This window comes from Bacillus rossius, chromosome 7 (genome assembly GCF_032445375.1).
Source record: "Bacillus rossius redtenbacheri isolate Brsri chromosome 7, Brsri_v3, whole genome shotgun sequence".
NCBI lineage: Eukaryota > Metazoa > Arthropoda > Insecta > Phasmatodea > Bacillidae > Bacillus > Bacillus rossius.
In genome coordinates, this window is record NC_086335.1 from 40,851,663 (window position 1) to 40,873,052 (window position 21,390).

At 35.7% G+C, this 21,390-nt stretch overlaps 1 protein-coding gene across 23 annotated transcripts in view; it reads left to right on the plus strand.

Annotated features, from left to right (window-relative positions):
* The first annotated feature begins 664 nt into the window (after positions 1–664).
* The window catches only part of LOC134533881 (cytoplasmic dynein 1 intermediate chain), a 50,452-nt gene continuing 29,726 nt past the window's right edge, over positions 665–21,390 (plus strand). For 7 of the 23 annotated variants that reach the window (XM_063371633.1, XM_063371638.1, XM_063371640.1 and 4 more), the window contains exons 1-4: positions 679–1,064; positions 4,892–5,020; positions 9,280–9,488; positions 11,707–11,825. In XM_063371633.1, coding sequence (XP_063227703.1) covers positions 4,922–5,020; positions 9,280–9,488; positions 11,707–11,825 — 427 coding nt within the window. In that variant the 5' untranslated portion in view covers positions 679–1,064; positions 4,892–4,921. Of the gene's footprint in view, positions 1,065–4,891; positions 5,021–9,279; positions 9,489–11,706; positions 11,826–13,475; positions 13,512–19,253; positions 19,320–21,390 lie in introns of all 23 variants that reach the window. The other 16 variants (XM_063371618.1, XM_063371620.1, XM_063371624.1 and 13 more) reach the window with 5 other exon arrangements.

Consider the following 21,390-nt stretch of genomic DNA (forward strand, 5'->3'; position numbering starts at 1 on the left):
ACCAATAGCCCTGCATGGGTGACACTGAACCTGTGATGACTATGAAACGTTATATGAGGTCTATTATGCGACCCGTGCCTTGAGTAAACTATTAAATTATGTACGTGATAAAAGGTCTCAGAGCACACATATTTACGTTATGTAGCAGATGAGTCAAGTAGGCCATGCAATGCAGGCCAATCACAGGGCCTGAATCACAAAGATTCTGTAACTTCCGCTATTGCAGTGAAGGTATCAATAGACAAATTATGGTGGGCCCTGCAGGGCGATAAGCATCTGGTATAATGGGGGAGAAACTGTAAATGCCGAAACTGAGACCCTAGTTTTTTTGTTTTTGAAGTAGTTTCCACGGCCCGGCATCCCGCGAAAACATGCTAAAAGTGTAGTTTGAGTCCTCTTCCCAGCCTAGTCGGGCTAAAATATCAATTGTCATTTATTAGTTCTTTGTCTTACCCTGTAACACCATTGTAAAAAAATTTCTTAATTAACTCAACATAATATTACGAGGAGCAAAATTACTGCTTCATTGCCGTACTGGCGTCAATCGATACGTCGGTGGTGGTGGTTGGCGTTCTTGGCATTGCACTAATCAGCTCCTTTGCTTTGCTGAGGGCGCGTTCGGATCACACACGATATGGTGAGGCGGCGATGCCTCATAGCTGTCTGTGCGAATTGAAGGCCTTTGTCTATGGGCCTGTCTGTGGATGTCGTTAACATACCTATAGTTTACAAATTATAAAATTCTGAATGCATTAGGTGCAAGGATGTAATTCTCGAGCAGTTTCTTTCAATAATTTAGTACAGAGTGCAAACCAGTGCAGCGTTGTGAACGTTTTGAGACACCGCCCAAATATTTTTTAGAGCGAATAATTGATCGCAGTTCAGTTCCGTGATCCGTGTGTCAGGTGTACACCTTGTGTGTCATCTGTCATAATAGACAGTTTTGCGTTCTTCATTAATTACGAATATGTGTTCACATGTGATGATTATGATTCCTGCAACGCGTTTCTGAAATACAAATGGAATAATATGCATTTGGTGTAGGCCTTCTTACCCTGTTAAAAGTAAGTATGGCGTACATCAATATTTGTTTTGTACGTTGCAATCATTTAAACACTGATGTTAAATACAGATATGCTAGATATGAATGACATGGCTTTCCAGTAATTTCATTTTCCATCAAATAAACTTATTTTAAATTTGTGGCTTAAGACAAATTTTTTTTTTGAATGATGATGTAGTTTTGTTATTCTAAAATTGTGTATAAATTTGTTAGTATTTTATAAAATGAGAATGGAAACCATTCTTGCCGCATTATATATTTGTCACTACCTACAACCAACTTTCTCAGTTTTGTAGAACACCGAAACAATAGGATGTAGTTATAAGCTGAGTAACACATGGCCACCACTTAAGGCTAGTCCACATACCTCGTCCTCGGACAGTGGTCCGCGGACGCCCAACGTCCGCGGACGAATGCACACATTTGTGCTGTCTACATGCTGCTGGTCCGAAGCAGGTCCGAAGTGAAGCTTAGCAGTCATAACACCAGAGTGCAGTAAATGTGCGAGGCTTTGCTTTTGTCTACATCGAGTTGTTTTCATTTAAAGTCGTCTGCTAGATTTACATATGCATTGTTTATTTTGTTTCAATTGTTTTGAAATTTAAGTTTGCAGGTTATATTTTGTACATTAATTTTGACAATATGTTAAATACATAAATATTATAACATAATATAATTGAGCTTTTATCATACGTGGTACAACGTGGTGAATTATTGCCTAAGCAGTTTTTACTTCAGACGAATCTTCATATAGTTTTCAAGACGTCTGCATGTAAAACCACAGTGTAAAACAAAGAAAATGTTAACAAACATTAACCTCAAGTCGTTCTCTTCGCGACCAACTCTTTTTTAATTTCAGGTCAAATTGCTCCCAACTCTTTCAGCTCCCGCGAGTCAAACAAATCTCTGACTCGTCCGCGGACTAAAAGTTAAAAATTGTGAATGATCTTGGGACATGGGACATTGGGACACGGGGACGTGACGTCAGAGGGTCACGTGCACCAATCAGCAGTTAGCTGTCCGCGGACTACGGTCCGAGGACGAGGTATGTGGACTAGGCTTTAAGGGCGCCGTTTACCCGGGCACAAATACAGTGCGCAGAGCTTCAAGAGAAACAACCCGATTTCAAAACTACTCAAGATATCCTATTGGGGTCTACTTACGAAAAACATTTAAGAATTCACAGAGTGCCAAAAAGTACTTTTTATTACGGATTAAGTTTTTAAACTATAGTTTTAGAAGAGTTAAATTGTCTGAAACATGTGTTTTCAGATTAATTTTTAGGCGTAAAACAACCGGTACAGATTTTGGAAAGTACTTAATGGCCTTGCTTTACACCTTTATCTTCATTTCTCTGCCATTTAATGTTACGGTCACCACTCAGATTTCACAGTTATTCTGTGATGACGAGAAGACTGTGCATCAGTTCAGAGCATTGCTCTTAGAGGCTATACCGCTCTAGAAATACCAGGGAGTGTCACACTTATCATCCCGCCTCACTAACATACATACATCCTGACCGGACGGCCCCCTTAAGAAAAGAACGCAACAGCAGAAAGCATAAAAGAGAGAAGCTATACAAGTTCTAACTCAGAATTACCTACAAGTAATAGAGATAAGGCTTTATATCTTGACTAATAAAAAAAATATCAATGGCAGGGGAGCCAATGAATGGAGGTCTCTCATGATTGGCTACCTGAAGAAGTCTGGTATACAAGTATATTGGGGTGATGGTAGTTGAGTGGAGGGTTTTTATAGGGTAACTCATCTTGTTTCTCCCACCAATGCATTTTAATACTGTTCTTAACATTATTTTGCTCCTCATCCATCTTAACTAGTTTATTTTGTTGATTACATGTTATTTGTGGAATTTAGGGGCTTTTCTGAAAACATAAAACTACAATCCCAAAATTGGTATTTTTGGGTGCTACTGATCTTGATTTCAACACCCATGAACCTGCTGTAGTAACTTTGGAATTTAAAACATCTTGTGAAAAAAAATATTTAATAAGGTTATTGAGTAATACTAATATTGTTTTATTTACACACGCAACCCTCCCCCCCCCCCCCCATTTTTTTATCATTCTCCTCAGATCCTTTGCATCTTTCACTCCCTAGCATCTCTTCATCCAACCCATTCTACTCCCTTCCTGTCCTGCCAAGAAAAGCATTCTTAACCCTTTCTGTTGGCCTCCAGTCCCTCTGGAGCTTCCCCGTGATCTCTCCGCCCTTTATACCCACCTCTGTGTATCCTAGTCCCCAGCTGCTCCCAGCTTATCACCTTATACAGTCTGACTAACCTTTCCACCCTTCTCCTTTGTATTGCTTCCCACTCTACCTCAGTAGGACTATGCAGTTCTCTGTCTTGCCCTTCCCTTCTCTACCACATACCCATCACCCACCTCACTGCTCTACACTACACCTTCTCCAGCTCCCTTACCTGAGTCACTGGGTAGGGAGTCCCAGATCACAGGCCCATACTCCATCACTGGACAGACCAATGTGTAGTATGCTTTCTCCCTTACCCTCCTATCCTTAAAACCACCTGCTGAACCTGTTTTGCCCATCCCAGGTTATTTTGTAGGGTCACCTCCAGGTACTTATACACTTCGGCCTCCTTTATCCCCCCGCCCCTTTCACATGTACACTTCCCTCGTTACCTTCCTCTTCCTCGTGAACCTAACCACTTTTACCAGCTAAAATACAATTTTTAGGTCTTAACTCACAAAATTTGGAAAATCCAATATGTTTATTTGGATGTTTTTCATTAAAAGATTGATATTTTTTTTTTAGGTTAGATAAAACTATACGCTTATGCATTTTAATTTTCAATCCCTTATTCCCCATTGTAACACAATCGTTTTTACCAGGTTAATCCTACTTAATTCATCCTCTTGATAAAAATCTTTAACAACCTTTGGATTCGGAGATGAAAGAACTCCCTTTTCACATTCTAATTTTTTTTACAGCTCGAGCCATATAATTAGTGACAACCAAACTCTTCTTCAATTTTTTTTAAATTCCAACTTTTGGGTAGGTAACACTGATAAAATAGTCATGTTTTCACTTCGCTTAGTTGTTTGGGCAAAATATTTTTTTATTTTTCAATAATTTCACTCACATTTTTCTTCTTTCTTTCTTTACTTTCTTCCAGAGAAGAAATGGTTTTCCAAGTTTTGGCTTAAGCACTTTAAGACTTTTTTTTTAGACGAGTCCATTGTTCGTCCATTATGAAACTTGGTATCTAGGTAGCCTATTTGTATATATATAACTTATCTTTTTTGAAGAAAAAAAAATTAAAAGGGGTGTTTTTGAGATTTTAAAAAATTAAATTTTTTTAACCTTTTTGGAAAAAACTGAAGAAGTTGATGAAAGACAGTCATGTTATATATTAGGTTAGAGCCCATTAAAAGCTGAAGAGAATAAAAAAAGTTTGCGCTCTCTATGCCGAATAGTTTTTAAGTTATACAATTTTTACTGTACCTAAATATTGCAAAAAAACTTTTTTTTTTTGCATTTTTAAACAGTTCTTATTAAAAAAACTATTACCCCAAAAAATTTTAAATTTCAAATTTTTTAATTGTTCCATGGGTATAAGTGTACCAAAAATTGTCAATCTGAAATGGTAAGGTTCAGCCTATTGGTTGATTTCACTCGGAACTCTCACCTTTGTTCCCGTTTGTTACTTTTTTTTTTAATGAAGATTACAAATAAGAGAGAATGCTGCATTCAGAAAATCAGTGTCGTGCATATTCATGATTATAAAAAAAAACTTAATTATATATTTTTTTGTGTGTTTGATTTGTTGTGTCACAAATATATTTGCAGGTATACTCACCAAAGTTGGTATTACTGAAAATGGCTGATCGTAAAGCAGAACTGGAAAGAAAGAAAGCTAAGCTGCAAGCTATTCGCGAAGAGAAAGAACGTCGTCGCAGAGAGAAAGAACAGAAAGATGTGAGTAATTTTAATAATACGGTTGAGTATATAATTTGTTATCACTGAATTATTTTACATTTGTTAGATCTAAGGATGCTTTTTACTAGGCTGGAATATATATACACACATGCACACACACACACACACACACACACAAACACACACACATTTACACACACACAAACACATCACACAACCTAGTTTAAGAAAATATATTTTATTTAAGAATGGTTCAAAATTTTATATCAGGTTATTTAAGAATATATTAATTTTTTTCACATCAGCACATGAAAATGGTTTTATTATTTTGTGTATGTAAAAGAGTAATTAGGGCAAAACGGTTGGAAAGGGTGGGGGGGTTATTTGGTTGGGTGTATGCATAAGAGAGAGAAAATACAACTGGTTGCGTTCGTATGCCACAAGGACAAAAGTTAGGCTAGTTACTCAACCTAAGGTGTATGTATACATACACACAATTGTTTTTCTTTGCTAGCAGAATTAAACTAGGAAATATATATTTATTACATAATTATTGGAAAAATTATTTTTTACAAAAATAGTACTGTAATCAGTTTACCTATATAAGTTTTGGTAAATTACATTTTTATTGCTATTCCTTAATAATCCCACAATTGTTTCTTACATGAATAGCATTATATTGGTGGGTTTTGTAATTATTGTGTCGCGAGGTTTTTTTTGAATCGGCGCACGTTTATACCTTGGGCGCCACCGTGTGGATGGGCACGTGGACCCGGCTACCGACTCTGTCCCAGGGCCATGACATGACCCATGTATATCTAGGCTCGACTTCCCCCTGCTAGCACTCACCGGCCCGCTCTCAGCGGCAGGCATGCTATGTTACTGCTGGTGGGGTCTTGAGGCGCCACACACACCTCCGTCTCTGTGCTGGAAAACTCGTGGGCGAGAATTAAGTGCAACGAGTCGGGTGAATATTGAGCTTTATTGGCGCCGACACGTACATTGACGACGCACACAGAAAACAGCACATAGCCCAGCCTTCATGCTGACCAGGACACCGTGTGGCCTGGCCCCGCAAGTATAAGTCCGCAGATTAATCGAAAACGCTCCAGGGAACTTTAATTAATTAAGTTAAACAGTTTGCCGCCGGGGTAGGCCTCGAAGGTTGATTAAAAAAGGTTTAAAAAATAGTTACGACAGCAGATGTTAACGGATCGATTACAAGCAAAAGTTGAAGTCGACGAGGTGCTGAGATGCGTCCTACCCCGCACTGCAAACGGAAGAGACTGCCCCGGGCCCCGGGTGTCATGGCTGCATGAAGTGCTGAACTTACCGTTAGTACATTAATATTAAATACAGTTAAACATAACTATTAAAACCTTTTAAAAATAACAAGTTAATTAAGATTTAAGGATTAAATAATACAGATATTTAAGAAATACATTATTTAAAAACATGCAGTTTCCACTGCTCCAGTTAGGGTGGGTGCTGAAAGGGTTCGCGCAGGGCGACTGAACACACGCACACACGCACTTGTTGGCGGGAGGTTTGAAACAGAGGGTGTCGGCAGTGGCGTGAGGCACATCGGACTTAGGGAGGGCGTAGCCCTGGTCGACGTCAATTGGATGCAATATTTGAAATTATATAATGTTGTAGTGTATGTATAACTGCAAATAAACATTCAAACTGCCACATTACAAGGAGTTAGATGGTTTTTGGGGACTTTGTTAGAGAAAAAAGACATTGTATGCTACAGCATTACCGAGAGATAATAGTTTGTTTATTATTTATGTTACGAGTATACTACAGACAAGGCCACAAGGCTGCCTAGTGGCCCGACTAGCCAACCATCTGGCCCATTAGCCTGTGGGTGGGGCGCGGTCCATTAACTATACCCCCAGTAAAATTAGCAACAGCGTCTCACTACACCCTTCCCCCGCTTCCCCTATCACCCCCCCCCCCTTCTCCAATCTTCAGCGCTATCTCGTTGAACTATCTAAGGCTCTGAAGGGTTCAGAACTTTCCCAGAGCCCCGCCTGCATGAAGTGGCATAATTAGAACACCATTGTTCTGGGTGTTTTGGGTGTCAAGTCAACCCTGATGACGTGACACTTCAAAGGGGTGCGAGACTATTCCAGAAGGGGGCTGAGGGTATAAAAACGGTAACACCAGCCTCTGAGGCAGTGAAGTGAAGAGGGCGAGTGACCCCTTGATCATGACAACTGGCTTCGAGTGCAGAGACTTGTGCATTGGGACTGTGTTGTGTGCGACGGATGAGAGAGTAGTGCTAGGCAGTGTGTTGGGACAGAGGTGTGAGGTAAGAGACGAGCAGTGGGAAGAGCCACTGTCGGAGTTGAGCCCCAATCGGGAGAGTAAACTATGGCGTAATTGTTTTGTGAACAGACATTTTCAGTGTTGTAATAGTGTAAATAGTAGTCAACAAATAAAACTGTATTTAATTGGTTGGGTTATCCTTTTCGAACCTGTTTTCCCACCTATAACAATATGGTATTTATTTGTGAACAGTGACTTGTCATTTTGCAACACAAACCACAAAAAAACTGTTATGATATAGGAAAATGCCATCTACAAGCGCGTACCTTCTCGAAGGGTTTGTTTTGTTGATCTTTTAATACCTGAATATTGTACATTTTAAAATTACAATCCTATTATTTTTAAGCTATATTTTATGAAAAATCTGCAGTTCATTGTGTTTTGAATTAATTGAGAATATTTTGACCAGTTTGTATAACATTAAAAATTCGTCATGTTGTTTTATGTTTATTATTAGTGCTGTCTCGACGTGCAGTTAGAATTTGATTGATTCCATCACTGTCAATTTATAAGAATAAAATTTAGGGTATTTTGGTGTCCTCCCAGCCTGGGGGTGTTGAAAATTAGTGAAGACCAGAAAATTTTTACTCCTGCAATCTGTAGTGAAAATAATTATTTTTCCAACCATCTGGTGCTGAAAACATTTGAGCTTTAATCCGTAAAACTTAGAGATTAAGTAAATGTAGTTTCTGTTATGCAGATACAAATGCACAGAATGTATTTAAACATTTAATTATTAATTTATTGACAATTATATTTTTTTGGACATTATCTATAATATTTTGTGCTGAACTTAAGTCGACTCTATTCAAGAACTTAATCATTGTTTGATTAGTGTCCTGCTCCATCCATTTTTACTGAGACCCTGAGACCTATCTAAGAAGTATTGGCATGATTGATTTCTATTTACTGTTTTATTATTAGTATAAATATTGGCAATAATTTTTTTTAAAACGGTTATTTTCCACAACTTTATCCTTATTGTTTACGTTTCCATTTGTGTGGCTGCTGTATCTGTCGCTGTGACGTTAGCACAGCAGTGCACCAATGAACGTCACTTATTCGATACCTAAGAGGAACTTTTGAACAATTTAAATTAAATAAGTTCTCCTGTGCTGGGACATGATATAATGTAGCATCAGAAGTACTTCGGAAATCAGCAAAATTAAGCTAAATATATAAGCATCCATCGCCTTTATGATGGCTAGGGACAAGTACTAAGTAAATTAAAACTAGATATATACAGGCAGCGCCCAATGATGTACCTAGGAGTGATTTCAAGTGTTAAAAAACTTTTTGTAAGTCCCTATTTCCTCCTATACCCATCACATCTAGCAAAAACAGCCTAAGTGACACCAGGGGCGTTATTACATAACAGCAAGTCCTATTGATCTGAAGTAAACATTTTTACAAACTGAATATTATTGCCTATATTTGATGTTAATTCTAAAAAATTGAGAGTAAAATATTTTTATTTTAATAATTCATCTAGATTACAGTGAGGACTGTTGTACACTCAGAGATCTTGTTGGAAAAAGATCTGATGCCCTGGGCTCATCTAAACTAGTCGTAGCAAGTTAAAAGGAACACCTATTTAAATTCTACATCACGCGCGAGTATTAAAACTGGAACTATCCGAAAAAAGTTAGTGTACGAGGGATAGCGAGCTTTTGTTAAAAACCAACGTGCCCAACGTAAACCCGGTTTTATCAAGTTACATTCGATATCACCAGTTCTGATATCCTATTTTGGTCAAAAGACATATACCGAATTTTTATCGTGAAGAGTTTCTTGTTTTTTTGACTATTCCTCTCTACACAAAGAGTGTAATTTCTGATATTGTTACGTATAGAATATAATATAAAGTCTTTTGTTATAGTGTCTATTATTGTGTTATTTTTCGTCCCTGCACAAGCTGTACACGATGAAGCCTCAGACACGGTGGGCATGGTTGTGAACGGCAGGTGGAGGAGTCCCCACTGCGCGTGGCCGGCGCGGACAAGGACAGCCGCAAGGACCTGGACCAGATCCTGTCGTCGATGGGCGTGGCGCCGGTGTCGGAGGTGCTGTCCAGCCTGTCGAGCATGTCGTCCCTCACGCCGGAGCACAGCAGCAACAACACCCCGGACACCAGCCTGGTCAGCACGGGCCAGCAGGGCAGCGCTGCCGGCAGGTCAGCTTAGTGCTCCGTTGCCGGACACACCCGAACAGGGGCGTAGCCAGGGGGGGGTTTTAGGGGTTCCAACCCCCCCCCCCCCCCCTTAGCACCAAATTATTAATTAATTTCTTATTAATCACTCAAACAAATTTCATATTAAAAATTAATAAAATTTTTACCATTACAATATTTAAATTTAAGTACCGAAAACTGCTAAAATAGCACTATTTTACACCTTAAAATCCAAATTTTCCCGGGGGAGGACTTCATATTTATTTTGTGGAGAAACATTTTTCAATGAGAATTTGGGAAATACGTTTTATTTGATCCCACCCCCTGAAGCATGCTGCCGTAGCCAACTGTGGCGTTGGCCAGCCTCCCCTGTTAACTGTTTGTCTGTCTTCGGAAGGAAGCTGGTTATCGTAGGCTGACGTTCGTGACAGTTCAGCTGTTTATTAACTTTCGCAAATATACTGAATTTCGAGGATTCCTGCAGTTAATACACAACTCAAAACATATTTCACCTCCCAAACAGTTTGATGTCAGACAGTTGAAGGAAATTAAGAGGAATCATATTAACAACAAAATAATTTATCTGTTTTTGGATACTGTCATCATCATTCTTGAGGCAAATTTTTTTTAATAATGGCTCTTTGCATAGTATAATTAATAAAGATTAGCAACATGAAAAATTACTTAGAAAATAATTTTTTTTTGTTTGAAAATCCTAAACTTAATAATTACCTCCAGGTCACAGTTCTCTTGTGCAATAAGGCCTAATTTATAATTTATTTGCGAGATGTAGCCTAGCCAACCCTACAACTTGAAATTTTAAAATTACAAGAAAATATAGTTTTTTTTTATTCTTATCAATCAATGATACAACCATTTCATATTACATAGATAGTTTGAATACAAAGAGAGATTTTTTTTATTTGAATAACATTGCCAGATTCAATACTGAAGGCTGAAACCCGAGAAATTGAAAGTAAGTCAATTCTTGTGTTCTTGTATAATTTAGTTCATTTTTTAAAATATTTTTGATGATATATATTGTTATTTTTGACAGTTTATGGGAAAGTAAAGTGAATTCTTTGCTCTCTTTTAATAAATATATTGAAAATTATATATTCTTTTAATCCCATATTTGAAATTAATAGATTAGATAAAATTTTAGATGCTAAAACTCTGAAAGGAAATGATGTTTAAAAGATTCTGTTAGATTGAAATATAAAAATCTGACTTATCTTAATAGAAGCACCAACCAAAAAATATGTTCCGATAATGTTAAAATCTCTAAAAATAACTGAAAACTGGTGTACTTTTTTTACTGTGCAAAGAGCATGGTCTCAACAGAAATGGAGAAGCTACCTTTCTGTGCATCTTCTGCCTTGACTGTTCCGCAAAGTTATGTTAAACAAAAGATACTTTAAAGGCCTCACGCTCGGGAAGCGAGGCAAAGGCTAATGGTTCAGTTCCAATCTGCGGCAGTACGCGCAGACTTAGAGTCCACAGACGAATAGAGAGGTCTTGCTGCTGTAAATTTTTCCACGCGTAGCTGTGTAGGGTGTTTCGTTTGTTGGTTGATGTTTGTTTCCAGTAGCTCAGATTGTACAAAACAAAATATAAAGGTATATATATTAAAATTTATCATAACTATTAAGTATAAATGATTCTCATATAAAACACAGCAACAGGCTAACTGAAGAGCATTTTGTCTGTGTAATTAGCAAACATCGTAACTCCCTGAAGATAAATTTAACAATACAGAGAAAAATCAAAAATTTTACATTTTTTACTACTCATTTTGACTGTATGTGTATCTCGTAACTCCTAAGTTTTAATTTTTGTGGGAAATACTAATTATGTAAGTCGGAATTAACATGCACTTTTATTGCGTACTGTAAAAAAAACCTTTACATTTTACATTTATAATTAAATAACATTAATTTTAGGATCTACTAGGATTGCTAATTCACTTTTTGACCATTGGAGTAAGAGGTTTGCTACATCGGGAAATTTGGAAAGGACACACACAAAGTAATTTGAGAAACTTAATGAAAAAATTTAAAAACTGGTGCAAAGTAGTTACAAGTATTTCTAATTAAGCTGATGAAGAAATCATCTGTTTCTCCCAAAGAGAACGGCAGCAGCAGTGCATTCTGCTGGTCGCCATAGAGACTAAAGCCCAGCTGTATGTGTGTGTGGTGATTGTGGCGCTGGCGTGCTGCAGCAAGAGGAGGCTGCCGCAGCTGAGCGTGGTGACGGTCCAGAGCACCAGCATCCCGCCCAAGGAGATGGTCAGCTACACCAAGCAGACCCAGACGGCCACCTCCGGCCACGAGCGGGACGGTGAGCTCACCAGTAGTATGCGTCCGTCCCGCCCGGACTCTCGTGCACATGGGTGTAGCTTATTGGCTACGACTGTCACTGGAATTATATTAGTAATTCAACTACTAGCAATCTAACTGCATTTTATAATAAAATACGTTACTGCGCATGGCAGGATACAGTTGCCAAATTTATTCGGTTACCAAATTGGAGTCCTGTAAGCTTTGAAAGTATGTGACAAATTTAACTAAGATAAATTTTTTTTCAGGCAGTTCTACAATTTTTAGTTAGTGAGACTTAAACTAGTTATTTTTTTCTGTGACTGTCTTCTGGAATGCATTGACATTTGGTTTTGTCTTCTTTTTTTTTTGTGTTAATCATCTTTTCCCTTTGTCTTTGTGTTCTTAACTATTTCTTTGCTAACTACCAATTGCCTCATTCTCGTTGTCAGAATGTTGTGTGTTTGTTGCTTGTGTAAGGTTGCTGTAACTTACATGATTGGAAATAATCCTCATTGCAGTCATTCATTATTTATATTTTGTTAATAGATATAGTTGTTTAATGCCTACTAGTGGTACTGATTTGTTCTTTATTGAAATTGTTACTTAAATATCAAGCCCAAGAAAACTTGCCAATAAGCTACACTCATGAGTTAATGGTAGATCATGAGAAACTTTTGCAGTAAGCATTACGAGTTTCAGTTCAATGATTGTTAGAGAAGTGTGTGAGGAACTTAATTTTTGTAAGTCAGCCTGTTGCAGAATAGGATGTGACAGCCAGCAATTCCAGGAATATACAGTAGATGTTGGAACTAAACCCTCTGAGAGAAGTTGGGAACTTATAGTCTGGCATTGCGTAATTCATTAGTCAGAGAGACAGCACGTGGTGTATGTATTGCTTGAAGTTAACTTCTGAAATAGCAGAAGTGGCTGGACAGTGTCTGATGTTAGTTAGCTAGTAGGGAAGAAGCGGTTCATGTTGGCATTGGTGACAGTCTGGTTCGGTTGACATAGGTCACAAGACTATTAATTAAAAGAGAAATAATTACAAGAACACAAGGACTGGCAGGTTGGTACTCGTAAACAAACTTGTGCATAAAAATTTTTTTTGTGCAGATGCACATCCATGTTAAAATGTTTTTTTTTTGTCATGTGTGTGTGTGTGTGTCACTTTTCAAGTTACCATCCTACAGGTACTTGTGTTCATGTTAATTTGTTAATTTTTTTAAATAATTAAATTTACAGCTAGGGAACTCTTTAGTAGAAGGCTTAGAGATTGAAAAGTATTTAATTTCGGTTAGTATGTTCTGCGTTTAAATATTATGTTGGCATTAATATTTATTTATGAATAGAATGGTACTTGAAAATTCAGAAAAAATACTGAACAACAACTTATGCTCATAATGTGTAGAGCTTCTGGTAAGTTTCTAGGTAAAGATGTATAAAATATTGCAGTATAATTTAATGTTCAAATTTTATTGCCGAAGATACCACAAATGATAGCTTATGAAAGCAAATTATTTAGTTCTGATGATTATAATGCTTTATTTTATGAGTTATCTCAGCTAAATGAACTGTTAATGTTTGCAGTAGTTGTTGATGTGCTTTAAGGTTTTACACTTTAACTAAATTAATTTTTAGCATTTCACTATGAAACAAAATGTGTGTGTAGGCATACAAAGTGGACGTGGCAGTTGGTTCAGCAGAGGTGAGTTGTAATTGTTTATCTTGCAATGAAAGATCATGAGTTTTATTATCTTTTTCAATATCTGTCCAGGGCTGTAAGGTATTACATTGCATTGGGTGTAATCTAAGTAGATATGTAGTAGGAATTCTAATTACCAATATTGATGTTATTTGGATGTGAAATTTGTGGTCTTTAACCGTAATGAGAGCGGTACCAGATTTATTTAATAAAAAAAATAATTGATGTATTATATGGAATAGTATTGATTATTATGAATTTATTGGTTTGGAACACGTTAGTAAAAATTTTAAACCTTAAACTGATTATGAGTTTGCTTGTGGCATATGCACATACAGTATATCACAGGATATTTGAGAACTTTTATTTTCTGCTGTCTGACAACACCATGCTTCGCAGTGTTACATCTGTGTAGTTCTTTCTGGTCCAGTGGTCCAGTTTATTTTAGTACATTCTAATTCATTCAATGCGTGGTGATCGGTGGTAGCTGTTCGGTCGCGGGCGGTCAACATGCAAGCCCACAGACACCAAACTGGAGAAATCCTGCTGAACAGTGTAGGGGATTCCAAACATTTCGTAAAACACTTAAGTCAAAATGTTTGAAAATGGCAGAGGTAGACTACTTTCAACCACCATATCTCACACACTACCACAGCTACTGACACGTGACCACCACAGTGCATGATGGGAGACTCGATGTTACTACCACATACAAACAACCAGTTCTCTCTAGTGGGTAGTTGTGATTGCAAGTTGAAATATACTGGCATACACTTCTATTTATATCATATATATATATAGATTAGGTAGTGTTTTTTTTGCCTTATACAGGAACAAATATGTATGTAACAAAAATAATTTACTTAGAGCTTCGGTCAAACCTAATGCTAAAATTTAACTGCTAGATAGATCTCATTTTTGGCTTATGGCCCCCCCGGTTAACGTCTGACTCTCGAGATACTTTCGGTTAAAGTTTACCGTGGATGAACATGTGGCTAGCTGGTTAACCTGGAGTTAACAGTACCAGAAGATAAAATGGTGAGAGAGATCAGGCCAGGTTAGTTGTTGACAATGATAGTGAGGATGGCTATTTGTGAAATTCCAATGGAGTTAAATTCGATGAACTAATTTATTACTGCACACAAAATGCTTCTTTCCATTCATCAAACTTTGGTTAAAACTACGTGATGATAATTTAGGTAGGCCTATCGCTGAGTTATATATTATATTTGTCTTTAATTAATCCCAAAGGAACTAGAATTCATATAACTTAAGCATGTGATGGCTTAAAAACATGTGTAATTTACTGCATTTAAAAATTACAAGACAAGGGTCATTCCAACTTATAAAATTTGTGTTTTCATGAGAAATAGCTTGTAAATGAACTACCGGAACTTGTCGTGGTATTATATATGCACATTTATTCGTAAATATGTAATCTTATTCCGTGATTGAAATGCACTTCAAACAACTCCAGACATGGGTCACTTTTGCCCGGTTTTAATTAATTTTGAAAATAAAGGTTATTCTTTCTTCCCCTCCCTATCTTAAAAACCTATACTATCTTTCTGCCTTGCAAGTAATTCAATCTAACAGCTATCATACTACAGGATAGAGCTGTCTTGCAACACTTAAAACACAAACTTAACCAAATTCTAGTTCATTTTACTACCAATACATCCAGTTCTACATCTCATGCTTCGCCAGTATTGTTAGCCAACCTTCGACCCGAGGTAACTTAACTTGAAGATTGGCCATCCTTTAGATTTAACAGAAGGTGGTAAAACCGGCCCTTAATGGTTGTCAAGTGTCAAAAAATGCATAATATACAACTACTGTAAGTATAGACAAAGAAAGTGAGTAAGCTGACAGGCCTAGAGCCTTGGCTGTCGATCGTGCTAAAGGCATAATACATGAATTCCTAACCTTCAGGATTCTTTCGTCGTAGTTCTGTTCAGCCGGAGAAAGTTTGGTTGTCGTCTTCCTGTTTTTTAGTGTGTGATGCATGATGCACTGTACTGGTTTCTCATGATCTCTCAGTATGCACACAAAGAATAAAATGAAGCATTGTTTACAGTTGTTGTTATTGTTGTTGCAGTGTCTATTTTGTTCTCATGCCATCTTTTTCTTCAAACCTGCATGTTTTCAGAATTCTTTGCATGCTTTTCTTGTTACCTTCTTAGAAGTGATGTATAGGATGTGGCATAAATGCTTGAAAATTTCAACTTTTTTTTTTGCTTGAAATGTGTTATCATTTTTTCTTCTTTCTGCGAGCACCCATATTTTAATTAGAAACTTACATATTCTGTGAATGTGCTATGCTTCAGTTGTTATGCTTTTATAGATACAGTGACATCCAGAACACAGAATTTATCTTATAGGATGTGCCAGTTTTTAAATTTTTACAACCTTACTTTTTATACAAAAGAAATTATGACTTGAAGTTTATGTTGAATATATAGGTTTGTATACATACAGTACAATTTTACAAACTTTTTTTTTACTTATTGAATACAATAACTATAGTTAGTGAATTCCATTTTAATAACCAAAGAATTTCATTAAATTATATGGTTCTTTTTAACAATTCACACTGTCACGTAATTATGTGAAAATGCCATTTTATTATTGCGAATTACAAGGAAATCATGTGCTTGTTGAATAAAATGCCTGCTCTGTTTACTTAGGATAATTTGCATGGCTACATCTCTGTGTAAAGTAACCCTTTCTATTTATTTATTATTTTCTTTAGTAAATTGTTCATAGGATGGTAAGCTATAACCTTGAATCCAAGAAAAACTGGAAATGTTAATTTTGTCTTCATTTTGGTAATTTTTTGCTATTGTTTGAAATGTTAGTCATTTGGAGTTAGCAAAATTAGTATGTACATATTGTTTTAATAGGCATGTCAGACTCGCAAGCTGAACACTCAAAGAAATAATTTTTTTGTCCACTTAGATTTTAACTTGAACTGTCACCACAGAAATTTTCTTTTTAAATTTAGTTACCTATACTTTGTTGTATGGACATGCTTTGTGGTGTTATTTCAATATTACAGCAATTCACCATATGATCTTGTCCCTAATTATAAAAAAGGAAGATTAACACGGAAAAAGTTTAGCTTTCCAATGTAAATATCTGTGTGTTCCTATGTATAGTAGATATATTTAATATTACATTTGCTTACATTTAATATAATAATAATAGTAATAATATCTTATAATCTAAAAACAGTTTTTAGAAAATATTTCAGAACATCTTGAAAACGTCCTGAGATTGGTTCACTGGGTATTTGTAGACACAGTGTTATGACAATTTTAAATATATGAGGAGGAAAAGAAAAAGAATGAATTGATATTTTTATCTGCCATCTTAAATTTTTGTACCTTAAAAATATAAAAACATAAAAAATATTCAACTTTATTTCTAAAGAAGATAAACTCTACCTTTATGTATGAAAAATTATTATATTCAAAATTTATTAGAATATGTTAATTTCACCAGATATGCTATTTGGGAAAAAATTGTTATTTGAATAAATAATTTCTGGATGTCACTGTGCGTTAATTTTTGTTGCTGTAGGTAAGTGTGAATTCATGGGATTCATTTTAGGTTAGCACAATGTGCTGGGATTGTGATAGAAACAGTTTGTGAATTTTTTGCAGCTGCTATAGCTTTTAATATTTGTAGAAGGAAATGAATAACTTGTGCTTCACACTCTGCCTAGTCAAAATTAGTTGAAATATGTTGTCTTATATAACATAAATTACATGGAATGGATCATTTTACAGTTATGATGTATCCACTGACATTTTTGGCTGTCATAGAAAAGAAATGGGATGATTTTTATCCATCAAAATTTTTGTGAAGACTCTGTGAATGTACAGTGTCAATTCCAGTATTTAATATTTAACTAATGATGGAGTGTATGAACTTTAATGGAGAATAACATTAATCTCACTTTTCTAAGTTTTATTGCCAAAATAGAATTTTAATTTTGTTCTTAATTTGCTTAGTGCTGGAAGTATGTTTCCAAATTTCACACTAAAACTTTGCATAAATATTTGGACTTATTTCGGAGCATAAATTCACTTGTGTGTCTAGCTGAAATATATTACTAATATTAATTTAATTTAATAAAATCATTAATGCATTTATGAAGTCTTAATTTCAACTATAGAACAATTGATTATGTTTATTTGTTAATATACTAGGGGTGTGTGAAGCTGGATTTTTCATTTAAAGCCAAGTTTAAGCAAATACTGCCAAAACATTTTGAAGTAGAATAAATATTTTAGTAGAATTTAGAATCATAGTTTTTTTTAGTAGAAAAAATGTATATGAGTAAGAAATAAACATACTGTGAGCTAATGTAATATTAAAAATGACTTTCATAGGACTTATTTAAACACATCACAATTAGTATCTATGTTTTATTCAAAACATTTTTTTCATCTTGAAGTTGTGCAGAAACTGAAGTGAAATTATGCTTGTTACATAAGACTGTTGGTGAATTCAGCAATCTTAATTATCACTTAAAAGAATTAAATCTAAAGTCTAGTAGCAAAAATGTTCAGTTTTTATTTTATTTTTAGAAGCTTTGCCCGACCCTATTTATATGTATGATTTTCATTTTTAAGTTTGTGAAATTAAAATTAACCTTTATGTAGTTTATATTATTTTAATTTAAAACTTAGTATTGGTAAAGAAGTTAGCACAAAACATGGACATCAGTTTAGGACATAAAGAAAATTACACTTCTAATGCAGAAAATATTCCCATCAAATGCTAACATCATTCGCTAAAACATAGTGCAAGATTTATGTAGTTGTATATTTATCTTCCTAATCTTACCTATTAATTGCTTTTAGGTAGTGTTTTGTGAGGGACATCTCGCAAGGTATTCTTTTCTTTGGAAATACATTAAAAAGTATCTTTACAGATAAACATTAGTTTGGGAATAATTATTATTACTATACAAGAAAATTTAAGGAATTTTTTATATTAGTAATAAATCATAAATATTCCCTTTAAAAGAATTAAATTGATGTCCTAGTTAAGTGTGTTTGTTAAGTTGACTAAATTTCTCATCACAGAATCACAACTTAATTAAATACATATAATCATTCACATATTTAAATACATTTTCATTTACGAGCATTTCAAATTGAAGATTTAGCAGGAGGTCGCTTGCATTTTGAACACTGTACATTCAAGAATCAATAAAATTTTGTGCTAGTGAAGTGGCTTCTGAGTTACTAAAGCTGTGAACATTTCACGGCATTCATTTTTAATAAATGCATATTTGTTTTAAGCTATTAAAAAAATTAATTTAAATCAACTGAAAGTTTAGAATAACCTGAAACTTACTGTATTAGATTCTGTCTCACTTTTCTTTGCACTGTAGTGCAAATAAAAACAAAGTATGCTTTGTCGCTCACTGTTTTTGCTGATGTTGGAGATTGTAAGCGACAATCCTTTAGCTGCAAGGCCTTGCTGGGAGTAGTTAACCAGTGTAGAAGTGACCAGGTGTGCAGAGAAGTGCTGTAGTGTGTTGCGTGATGCAGTGACGGGCCTCTGAGGGCCTGGAACATGTGTGAGAGTGCTGGTTGGACGTGCCTGGCTGTGTGTGTGATGGGAAGAGGGGTAGAGGAGACAGGTTGTGGCAGGGCACGACCGCGATGCACTAATGCACGGTTCCTCCTGACATGTGGTTGTTCCTTCCTTTGCCACCGCCGGCACAAGGATCGTGCTCATCGACTTCCTCTCCACTCAAAGGTTATTTCGAGGACTGGTGGCGGCCTCGCAAAGGTGGGTTACTGCCTTCACGACGCTTGCATACTCTCTACGCTTGTTACTCTGTCTCAGATTATTTCATGTTAGGTGAGGCAATTTACAATTGGCACGTACCACGTAGCAAAGGTTAGACGTGGCTGTGTATTCAAGTACCGTAGTTTCCGCCGTATTTATGCAATAAGCATGTAAGACGAGGCCAGTCTTTTCAGCAATGAAAATTTGAAAGTACAGTAGAGCCCTGCTAATCCGGTTCATCTGGATGAGATTTATTTGAGTTAACATATCTTTTTTTAAAATTATTCTTAAAAGAAATGTACTGTTTTTTTTTGTACTGTTCAATAAATAAATTGGGATTTTGATCACAAAGATGTTTTGTTTTATTAAAATCCTACATCAGTTAGTAGGTTAAAAACCGAGGTCTACGCAATACTATTAAAACTAAAATAAAGCTGTATGAAAAGTTGTTTAATGAAAAAAAAATTGAATTTTATATAGTTTTACACATCTAAAAATTAAATTACGGACATTTTAAGGCAATTGCAGTTTAATCTAGACTTTTGGTGGTCCGGACAGGGTCCGTTCCTATCTGGTACGAATTAGCAGGGGACTACTGTAAATTTTTATTTCATATCATATTAGATCTAAAGTAACTTAGTATTGGGCATGGAAGTATCACACTTTTGCTGATTTACGTGCAGCTTAAACATTTTATGGTGGCATTTTATGAGTGAAATACGTGAGTAGGGAAGCAGTAAAAAAAGACAGCTATTGTTTTGTTCACTCTCAGGATTAAACAATAATGATGAACAGGAAGGGAGGCTAGAGGGTGGGATGTTTATTTATTCACTGGGAAGGGTTGGTGCCTGGAACTTGTTGTCCAGCAGTTTTATTGACAAAAGGCTAGAGGTCAGTTTTAACTACTATGCTTTTCAATCCTGCAGCATAGAAAAAGAGACCATATCTTAAAGTTAAACACGTGAAATACAGAATGCCATCATGTAGCTGTTGAAAGTGTGGTTACAAGGAAAAAAAAAAGCACCATCTGTAACTGTCAGTTCATTACGAATATATCTCATCCCAGTTCTCCTTAGTACAACAGCATAATACTGTCAGGTTTAAAAAAAGCTTAATGCAACAGTGACATAAGACAATGTCATGTGAGATGAGTAGCAGTTTTATGCTTTTCGAAATTGCATAAAATTATTGTCTTGTACGTTGGAAAATACGGTATAAAAGATGTAATTTTAGTTGAATTTTCTACTGTAGAGTTTAGCTAGTTAGCATTTGTATATTTGGATTCAGAAACAGCTTGTGCATATAAAAATGTATTTTTTATAGTCATACTACATAAGTTTTGGGACATGTATAACATTAAGTTGTCATGAGCTGACCTTTAATATTTTGTACAGTCACGTCTAACATGTTTTGGTGCCAGTTAATGTTGCCTTTACGTTGTAGCATTTTACACATACCTTGCAGTGTTATCTGGTAAATTTGGCATTGGGAATTCTATTTTAAAATTTAAGCAGTGTATGAATAAATTTGTACTGTCTATTTTTTGTGTGTGCTTTTTGTGCTTCTACAATAATGTGCAATTAGCAATTACTACAATTAAACACCAAGTTCAATAGGTAAGAAGATATCTTATATGTAGGTATGTTAATATATATTAATTATCATGAGAAGCACGTGTCTAAAACTGACAAATATCTTACTTTTATAACGTACAGTGCCACCTCAGTATTTGAATGCCTATTCAAACATTTGCATCCAATCTTCTCGACAGAAATTGCATTTAACTCACCTGAGCTCAAGCAGGAAGCAAGGGTTTTAAGGGGCATAATACCCATTCATCTTGCATTTTAAAAGTAGTACTGATGTGTTTATGAAATTAGTGGCCAGACAAACCACAGTTTTGAATGTTTGCTTGTTGGCGTCAACGTTCTGATTCGTGGCCCAGTGTGATTTAATGCAACTGTAGCTTGCGTGATGTATTCTGTTACTTCCTTCTCTTGGTTACATGCTTTAGTATGCTGATTAATACCTGACAAAGGCTTTTCCCAAATACATATAGCTGCGTCCATAG